The 9,626-nt window shown below is 60.2% G+C and overlaps 1 protein-coding gene across 1 annotated transcript; it reads left to right on the top strand.

Moving 5' to 3' along the window:
• The first annotated feature begins 108 nt into the window (after positions 1 to 108).
• Positions 109 to 7,356, top strand: fbxw8 (F-box and WD repeat domain containing 8). The gene is made up of 5 exons (XM_056420020.1): positions 109 to 134; positions 360 to 1,131; positions 1,262 to 1,339; positions 2,004 to 2,150; positions 6,890 to 7,356. The coding sequence occupies exons 2-5, from the start codon at positions 751 to 753 to the stop codon at positions 7,073 to 7,075; spliced, it is 792 nt and encodes a 263-aa protein (XP_056275995.1). The 5' UTR covers positions 109 to 134; positions 360 to 750; the 3' UTR covers positions 7,076 to 7,356.
• The last annotated feature ends 2,270 nt before the right edge of the window (positions 7,357 to 9,626 follow it).

Here is a 9,626-nt window from a genome sequence, read left to right as displayed (position 1 = left end):
TCCTCCAGCTGATCCCCGATGCTCCGCAGGCGCGACGCCAGCAGCTGAGCCGCCGAGCACCGCGACGCCCGGCGGCCGCTGCAGGAGGAGCCGCGCGACGGCGGCGGGTCGGTGGGCAGCAGGCACATGTTCCGGTGAGAGGACACAGTCAGCCTCTCAGTCTGGAGGACAAGTGACACCCTCCTCAAACCTGACTGTGTTTATGCTCTCTCTCTCTCTGTGTCTCTCTCTCTCTCTCTCTCTCTCTCTCTCTCTCTCTCTCTCTCTCTCTCTCTGTCTCTCTCTCTCTTTGTCTCTCTCTCTCTCTCTCTCTCTCTCTCTCTCTCACTCTCTCATCTTTTCCCAAAAGAGAGATGCAGTGGTTAACTTCGATCTCCCCTGTCTGGATGGATCTGATGAGTCTTTTGTTGTAGGAATAAATAAATGAAATAAATAAAAATAAATTTGTTCACTGTGAAAGGTGCACGTGTGTGTTATTTTCAAATGTGGTGAAATTATGCATTGTATGCATTTATATTCAGAACAATTGATAGTTGCGGCCACAAAAACACAGATAATAAAACTGCGGAATTAAAAACTAGCGGAACTTATGTAAAGCCGCGCGTTGTTCCTCCCCGGACTGTTACTAGTGAAGGACACGCGCTTGTTTACGCTTCGGACCCGAGCTAGCCGCCTCTCCTGCTCTGTAGAGCTCACAACAACGCGTTATAACGCTTTACAGGGATGTTGTGACAAGAATGATCGAGAACTATGGCCGAAGACGAGCTTGTTGCGTTCAGGGAGCGTTGGAAAGAAGAGTTAACGAGTAATACCGACGAGCAGAGACCCGTTGGCGCCGCGCCCCCTTCGCCGCGGGACGGCCAGACAGACTTTAAACACAGGTATTTTGAAAACGTGGAAAATCTGAACGAGGCCTGTAGTCCTTCAAAACAAGAAGGAGGAGGAGGAGGAGGAGGAGGAAAAAAGGGGGACAACGCTGCAGCGGAGTCAGAGGACCAGCCTGAATATGTGTCCATTGCACGGAGTCTGCTGGACGGGAGGACCAGTCCCCTGCGGGACCGGATGCAGGAGGAGAGGGCCCGGAGGAAGAGGCTGTACCACAACATGACCTGCGCTCAGGACGCAGCAGCGGCCGAGGAAGGGGCAGCCGAGAGGAAGGAGAAGGACCCGGGCTGCTGGAACTCATTCAAGACCTGGTATGAGGAGGAGAGAGCAGGAGGAGATAGAGGAGGAGGAGTATGAGGAGGAGGGAGAGGAGGAGGAGGAGGAAGAGGAGGAGGAGGAGGAGGAGGAGGTGGAGGAGGACCCGGAGCTGCTGGACCAACTCATTCAAGACCTGGTATGAGGAGGAGGAGGGGAGGAGGAGAGGAGAGGAGGAGGAGGAGGAGGGGGGAGGAGGAGGAGGAGAGGAGGAGGAGAGGAGAGGAGGAGGAGGAGGAGGAGGGGAGGAGGGGGAGGAGGACCCGGAGCTGCTGGACCAACTCATTCAAGACCTGGTATGAGGAGGAGGAGGAGGAGGAGGAGGAGGAGGGAGGAGGAGGAGGAGCGGGAGGAGGAGGAGGAGGGGGAGGAGGAGGAGGGGAGGAGGACCCGGAGCTGCTGGACCAACTCATTCAAGACCTGGTATGAGGAGGAGGAGGGAGGAGGAGGAGAGGAGAGGAGGAGGAGGAGGGGGAGGAGGAGGAGGGAGGAGTGGGAGGAGGGAAGGGGAGGAGGAGGGAGGAGGAGGTGGAGGAGGACCCGGAGCTGCTGGACCAACTCATTCAAGACCTGGTATGAGGAGGAGGGGAGGAGGAGGAGGAGGAGGAGGAGGAGGAGGGGGGGAGGAGGAGGAGGAGGAGGAGGAGGAGGAGGAGGAGGAGGAGGAGGAGGAGGAGGAGGAGGAGGAGGAGCAGGTGGAGGAGGAGGAGGTGGAGGAGGAGGAGGAGCAGGAGGAGGGGAGGAGCAGGGGGAGGAGCTTGACTGAATACATCCAGGTCCATAACGTCTTCTTCCTGTTGCAGAATGAAGTCAACGACGTCCCGTTCTTCGACATGGAGCTGCCGTATGAGTTGGCCCTGAAGATATTCCAGAGCCTCAACCGCACCGAGCTGGGCCGCTGTGCCCAGGTGAGCCCGTTCCCTGTCTCCTCTCACCTGGGCCCGTTCCCTGTCTCCTCTCACCTGGGATCTCCTCTCACCTGGGCCCGTTCCCTGTCTCCTCTCACCTGGGCCCGTTCCCTGTCTCCTCTCACCTGGGCCCGTTCCCTGTCTCCTCTCACCTGGGCCCGTTCCCTGTCTCCTCATGTCATTATCACTCTCAAGAGGATGACGACCCCACATCTCAGTCCTACATCATTGTCTATCTGACGTCACGTTTTCAGGACGCTAAGGACAACTGCAGTTGACCTTTGACCTCTGCACACGAGGATGGTGTGAAGTGCCTATGGTTGGTTCCTCAATGAAGAGCTCCACAACATAGCTTTAAAATGATGAATACCATGAATACCAACACATCAATAAACACTCGCGACTCATTTGACTCTGAGGGTCACAAACCAAAAGGTTTTGAAACTTTAGGCCAATCATATACTTAGAATAGAGGTTTTGGTTTTAGGGCCATGAAGGGGAAGGATGTGGGAGGAGCTTAGCCGTCAGCTCGGAGGCCCGGAGCTGGTCTCTATCGGTCCGGGCCTCTTCCTTTGTCTGGCATGAGACTCACCCCCCCCTCCCCCCTGTCTCCTCCCTCTCCCCCCGTCTCCTCCCGTGTCCACCTGTCTCCTCCCCTCTCCCCCCGTCTCCTCCCTCCCTCCTGTCTCCTCCCTCCCCCCGTCTCCTCCCTCCCCCTGTCTCCTCCCTCTCCCCGTCTCCTCCTCCCCTGTCTCCTCCCGTGTCCACCTGTCTCCTCCCCTCTCCCCCCGTCTCCTCCCTCCCCCCCGTCTCCTCCCGTGTCCACCTGTCTCCTCCCTCCCCCCGTCTCCTCCCTTTCCCCCTGTCTCCTCCGTGTCCTGTCTCCTCCTCTCCCCGTCTCCTCCTCTCCCCCGTCTCCTCCCTCCCCTGTCTCCTCCCTCTCCCCCGTCTCCTCCCCCCTCTCCTCCTCTCCCCGTCTCCTCCTCCTGTCCCCCCTCTCCCCGTCTCCTCCCTCTCCCCTGTCTCCTCCTTCCCCCCCTGTCTCCTCCCTCTCCCCCATCTCCTCCCTCCCCCCTGTCTCCTCCCTCTCCCCGTCTCCTCCTTTCCCCTCCTCCTCTCCCCGTCTCCTCCTTCCCCTGTCTCCTCCTCTCCTCCCCTGTCTCCTCCCTCTCCCTGTCTCCTCCCTCTCCCCGTCTCCTCCTTCCCCAGTCTCCTCCTCTCCCCATCTCCTCCTTCCCCTGTCTCCTCCTCCCCCCATCCTCCCTCTCCCTGTCCTCCTCCCTCTCCCCATCTCCTCCTCCCCTGTCTCCTCCCTCTCCCCCGTCTCCTCCCTCTCCCCCATCTCCTCCCTCCCCCCTGTCTCCTCCCTCTCCCCCCATCTCCTCCTTCCCCCCCTGTCTCCCTCTCTCCCCTGTCTCCTCCCCCCCCGTCTCCTCCCTCCACCTGTCTCCTCCTCTCCCCGTCCTCCCTCCCCTGTCATCCTCTTCTCCTCCTCCCCTCCTCCCTCTCCCCTGTCTCCTCCTCTCCCCGTCTCCTCCCTCACCCTCCTCCTCCTCCTCCCTGTCTCCTCCCTCTCCTCCCGTGTCCACCTGTCTCCTCCCCTCTCCCCCCGTCTCCTCCCTCCCCCATGTCTCCTCCCTCTCCCTCACCCTCCCCGTCTCCTCCTCTCCCCTGTCTCCTCCCTCTCCCCCCGTCTCCTCCCTCCCCCCTGTCTCCTCCTCTCCCCCCGTCTCCTCCTTCCCCCCCTGTCTCCTCCCTCTCCCCCCGTCTCCTCCGTATCCACCTGTCTCCCCGTCTCCTGTCTCCCCGTCTCCTCCCCTCCTCCCCTCCACCCTGTCTCCTCCCTCTCCCCCGTCTCCTCCCTCCCCCCTCCCTCTCCTCCGTCCTCCTCCATCTCCTTCCTGTCTCCTCTCTCCCATCTCCTCCGTGTCACCTGTCTCCTCCCTCCCCCGTCTCCTCCCTCCCCCTGTCTCCTCCCTCTCCCCCCGTCTCCTCTTTCCCCCCCTGTCTCCTCCCTCCCCCCGTGTCACACCTGTCTCCTCCTCCCTCTCCCCGTCTCCTCCCCCCTGTCTCCTCCTCTCCCCGTCTCCTCCTTCCCCGTCTCCTCCTCTCCCAGTCCTCCCTCCTCACCTGTCTCCTCCTCTCCCCCATCTCCTTCCCCCCCTGTCTCCTCCCTCTCCCGTCTCCTCCCGTGTCTGTCTCCTCCCCAGTCTCCTCCCTCCCCTGTCTCCCCCCTCCCCTGTCTCCTCCTCCCCCTGTCTCCTCCCTCTCCGTCTCCTCCTTCCCCTGTCCTCCTCTCCCCCGTCTCCTCCCGTGTCCCCTGTCTCCTCCCTCTCCTCCTCCCCCCCTGTCTCCCCCCTCTCCCCTGTCTCCCCTCTCCCCCGTCTCCTCCTTCTCCCTGTCCTCCCCTCTCCCCGTCTCCTCCCGTGTCCTGTCTCCTCCCTCTCCCCGTCTCCTCCCTCCCCCCCTGTCTCCTCCTCTCCCCGTCTCCTCGTCTCCTCCCTCCTGTCTCCTGTCCTCCCCTGTCTCCTCCCTCCCTGTCTCCTCCCGTGTCACCCTGTCTCCTCCTCTCCCTGTCTCCTCCCTCTCCCCTGTCTCCTCCTCTCCCCTGTCTCCTCCCCCTGTCTCCTCCTCTCCCCGTCTCCTCCTTCCACCTGTCTCCTCCCTCTCCCCGTCCTCCTCCCCGTCTCCTCCATACCCCTGTCTCCTCCCTCTCCCCATCCTCCTCCCCCTGTCTCCTCCCTCTCCCCGTCTCCTCCCTCCCCCTTGTCTCCTCCCTCCCCCTGTCTCCTCCCTCTCCCCCATCTCCTTCCGTGTCCACCTGTCTCCTCCCCTCTCCCCCCGTCTCCTCCCTCCCCCCTGTCTCCTCCCTCTCCCCCGTCTCCTCCCTCTCCCCCCGTCTCCTCCCGTGTCCACCTGTCTCCTCCCTCTCCCCCCGTCTCCTCCCGTGTCCACCTGTCTCCTCCCCTCTCCCCCCGTCTCCTCCCTCCCCCCTGTCTCCTCCCTCTCCCCCGTCTCCTCCCTCCCCCCTGTCTCCTCCCCTCTCCCCGTCTCCTCCCTCCCCCCTGTCTCCTCCCTCTCCCCCATCTCCTTCCGTGTCCACCTGTCTCCTCCCCTCTCCCCGTCCTCCTCTCCCCCTGTCTCCTCCCTCTCCCCGTCTCCTCCCTCTCCCCGTCTCCTCCCTCTCCCCCTCCTCTCCCCCGTCTCCTCCCCTGTCTCCTCCTCTCCCCGTCTCCTCCGTTCCCCTGTCTCCCTCCCCTCCCCACGTCTCCCTCCTCCCCCTGTCTCCTCCTCCCCGTCTCCTCCTTCCCCTGTCTCCTCCCCTCTCCCCCCATCTCCTCCCTCCCCCCTGTCTCCTCCCTCTCCCCCCGTCTTCTCCCGTGTCCACCTGTCTCCTCCCCTCTCTCCCCCTGTCTCCTCCCTCCCCCGTCTCCTCCCTCCCCTGTCTATCCTCTCCCCATCCTCCCTCCCCTGTCTCCTCCCTCCCCGTCTCCTACCGTCCTCCTCCCTTCCCCCTGTCTCCTCCCTCTCCCCGTCTCCTCCTCTCCCCCTGTCTCCTCCTCCCCCGTCTCCTCCATTATCACTGTCTCCTCCCTCTCCCCCCTGTCTCCTCTCTCCGTCCCTCCCCTGTCTCCTCCTCTCCCCTGTCTCCTCCCTCCCCTGTCTCCCTCCTGTCTCCTCCTCCCCCGTCTCCTCCCGTCTCACCCCTGTCTCCTCCTCTCCCCGTCTCCTCCCTCCCCTGTCTCCTCCCTCTCCCCCGTCTCCTCCGTGTCACCTGTCTATCCTCTCCCCGTCTCCTCCCTCCCCTGTCTCCTCTCTCCCCCCATCTCCTCCCTCCCCCCTGTCTCCTCCCTCTCCCCGTCCTCCTCTCCCTGTCTCCTCCTCTCCCCGTCTCCCCTCACCTGTCTCCCCCTCTCCCCTCCTCCCCCTGTCCTCCTGTCTCCCCGTCTCCCCTCACCTGTCTCCTCCCTCTCCCCCGTCTCCTCCGTGTCCTCCCTGTCTCCTCCCTCTCCCCCGTCCTCTCCTTCCCCCTGTCTCCTCCCTCTCCCCGTCTCCTCCGTCTCCCCCTGTCCTCCCTCCCCCTGTCCCCCTCCCCTCCCTCCGTGTCCACCTGTCTCCTCCCTATCCCCGTCTCCTCCCTCCCCCTGTCCTCCCTCTCCCCGTCTCCTCTCCCCTGTCTCCTCTCCTCCCTCCCCCCTGTCTCCTCCCTCCCCCCCGTCTCCTCCCTCCCCCCTGTCTCCCTCCCTCTCCCCTGTCTCCTCCTTCCCTGTCTCCTCCCGTCTCTCCCATGTCTCCTCCTCCCGTCTCCTCCTTCCCCCCTGTCTCCCTCCCTCTCCCCCGTCTCCTCCCTCCCCTGTCTCCTCCTCTCCCCGTCTCCTCCTCTCCTCCTCTCCCCGTCTCCTCCTCCCCTGTCTCCTCCCTCTCCCCGTCTCCTCCTCCTCCCCTGTCTCCTCCCCCCGTCTCCTCCCTGTCCCCCTGTCTCCTCCCTCTCCCCTGTCTCCTCCTCCCCCTGTCCCTCCTCCCGTCCTCTCTCCCGTCTCCTCCACTCCTCTCCCCTGTCTCCTCCTCTCCCTGTCTCCTCCCTCCCCCCGTCTCCTCCTCTCCCCGTCTCCTCCCTCTCCCCTGTCTCCTCCTAACTCAGCAAGATTAACTATGTACACTTGTAGAAACTAGATTTGAGAAAGGCCTTACATATTATTATTATTATTATTATTATTATCTCAGCTTAATATCCGACTCCAGAAGAATAGTGCCTGAAAGTGAAGGTGTATTCCTACTGATCCATGTGTTTGTCCCCCAGACACCGAGGACTCATCTGCCACTACGACTTCTCTGAGGACGCCTTGTCTCAGGACCACGTGCCGCCCATCTGCAGGTCCGACTACGTCCCGTCCTCCGGATACAACTACAACATCGGCCTGGCGGTGCCGTACGACAAGCTGCCCGGCTCCCACCCGGCCCGCTGACCGGCTCCCACCCGGCACGCGGACCGGCTCCCACCTGGCACGCTGACCGGCTCCCTCCCGGCACGCTGACCGGCTCCCTCCCGGGCCGCTGACCGGCTCCCTCCCGGCACGCGGACCGGCTCCCACCCGGCACGCGGACCGGCTCCCACCCGGCACGCTGACCGGCTCCCTCCCGGGCCGCTGACCGGCTCCCTCCCGGCATGCTGACCGGCTCCCTCCCGGCCCGCGGACCGGCTCCCTCCCGGCATGCTGACCGGCTCCCTCCCGGCCCGCTGACCGGCTCCCCCGGCTCCCACCCGGCACGCTGACCGGCTCCCTCCCGGCACGCGGACCGGCTCCCTCCCGGCACGCTGACCGGCTCCCTCCCGGCACGCTGACCGGCTCCCACCCGGCACGCTGACCGGCTCCCTCCCGGCACGGACGGCTCCCCGCACGGACCGGCTCCCTCCCGGCACGCTGACCGGCTCCCTCCCGGCACGCGGACCGGCTCCCACCCGGCACGCTGACCGGCTCCCTCCCGGCCCGCGGACCGGCTCCCAGGCGGCCCACTGACCGGCCAGTAGAGACGCTGACCCCGGATCAGCTTGATTCTCCTCACTTCAGCCCTTTTTATTGGTGATGGAGCCTCTTGGGACAGTTCACTGCAGTGGACGACGGCGCAGAGGCTACACGGGTCATCTCATGATCCGATGCTTTAAACTGTATTAATTCTTTTATTCTGATCATTTTGGGGATTTTATTCAGTGCTGCTGTGAAACATTACAGCAATAAAAGTCATATTCTCTTGATAGGTACATGTGTTATTAGTTTCTCTGAAAACAAAAGCTCAACCCTAACCCTAAATCTATTTTGTTCTTTTACACAATTCAGTACAAAGTCTGTCAGCTGATCTCAAACGTGTTGAGAGATGATTAAAGTGAATAAGATGTGGAAACTAGTCTGCAGTTGAACTCAGGGACATTTTGTAGAATCACAACAGAATTCAGCGACCGTTGACTTCCACCAACTTACATTCTTTTTATTTTGTAAATAAAGAATGGTTCTACGGTACTAGGTCTTTAATTATATCCCTCAATTCAAATATATATTAGTGCACAGCGTCATGAACCGGGCCGCTCGGCCATGACGACTAAAGGAGGACGAGTTACCAGAGAGGACATCGAATCGTTTACGCACGTCTTAACAACACGCTTGATCTTGTTCTTACCTATGACGTTGACATTGAGCATTTGAAGGTCTTCCCACAGAATCCTCTTCTGTCAGACCACAACCTCATAACTTTTGAATTTATACTACCGGAGTCAGGTAGGCACTCCATTTGTCAAAAGTTTCTACACCAGATGTCTAACTGACAGTGCTGTAGCTAAATTTAAAGAAGAGATTCCTTCTGTATTAGATTCGATACCACGTCTCAATATAACAGAGGACTCCTGGTCTAACTTTAGTCCGTCCCAGATTGATCATCTTGTTGACAGTGCCACAGGCTCTCTGAGAATGACACTGGACTCGATAGCCCCTCTGAAGAAGAAGACAGTGAGGAAGAGGAGGTTTGCTCCCTGGTATAACCCTCAGACCCGCAAACTGAAGCAAACGTCACGAAAGCTTGAACGCATATGGCGTTCAACTCATCTGGAAGAATCCCGCTTAGTTTGGCGAGATAGTCTTAAAACATATAAGAAGGCCCTCCGTAATGCCAGAGCAGCCTATTACTCATCAGTAATAGAGAAAAATAAAAACAACCCCAGGTTTCTCTTCAGCACTGTAGCCAGGCTGACAGAGAGTCACAGCTCTGTGGAGCCGAGCATTCCTATAGAACTCAGTGGTAATGACTTCATGAACTTCTTTAATGAAAAGATTTTAACTATTAGGGACAAGATTAATAATCTCTTTAACCATGGTCATGATTCCTCTGCTGCAGAAGACGCGTGGTCTCTGTCGATGACACATACCCCACTGCTGCTGCTGCTGCTGCTGCTTGCCTCTGCCCCAGTCGGGTGCTGCCATCTAGAGTTGGAAAGTGGAACCTTCATCTTCATCATCTTGTATTCTTTTTTTAAAAGCCTGTAAACTACTAAATCCAGTTGTGGTTGCATGCTGTGCAGCATTAGAGGTGCAGTGGACCCCCAGCCGGTGGAGACCTGAGGAGGTCCTTCAAGGTCCTCAGAAGTCCTTAGAGGTCCTTAGAAGTCCTTAGAGGTCCTTCGAAGTCCTTAGAGGTCCATCGAGGTCCTTCGAGGTCCATCGAGGTCCTTAGAAGTCCTTCAAGGTTCTAAGAGGTCCTTAGAAGTCCTTCAAGGTTCTAAGAGGTCCTTAGAAGTCCTTAGAGGTCCTTCGAAGTCCTTCGAGGTCCTTAGAAGTCCTCAGAGGTCCTTCGAGGTCCTAAGAATTCCTTCGAGGTCCTAAGAGGTCCTTAGAATTCCTTAGAGGTCCTTAGAGGTCCTTCAAGGTCCTCTGGTGACGTTCACTCACCTCGCAGCCGAGCTGCAGGTCTGACTCCGCGGTGGCGACCCAGACGCTGAAGCTCTTCGGTTGTCTCCTCGCCATGGCGGCT

This window comes from Pseudoliparis swirei, chromosome 7, assembly GCF_029220125.1.
Source record: "Pseudoliparis swirei isolate HS2019 ecotype Mariana Trench chromosome 7, NWPU_hadal_v1, whole genome shotgun sequence".
Classification (NCBI taxonomy): Eukaryota; Metazoa; Chordata; class Actinopteri; order Perciformes; family Liparidae; genus Pseudoliparis; species Pseudoliparis swirei.
This window is presented reverse-complemented; position numbering and strand designations above follow the sequence as displayed.

Coding starts and splice junctions, on each gene's coding strand:
- fbxw8 (XM_056420020.1), top strand. CDS start 751: ATGGCCGAAGACGAGCTTGTTGCGTTCAGGGAGCGTTGGAAAGAAGAG. Junction 1,132..1,261: donor GCGCTCAGGACGCAGCAGCG/GCCGAGGAAGGG, acceptor GGAGAGGAGGAG/GAGGAGGAAGAGGAGGAGGA. Junction 1,340..2,003: donor ACCAACTCATTCAAGACCTG/GTATGAGGAGGA, acceptor TTCCTGTTGCAG/AATGAAGTCAACGACGTCCC.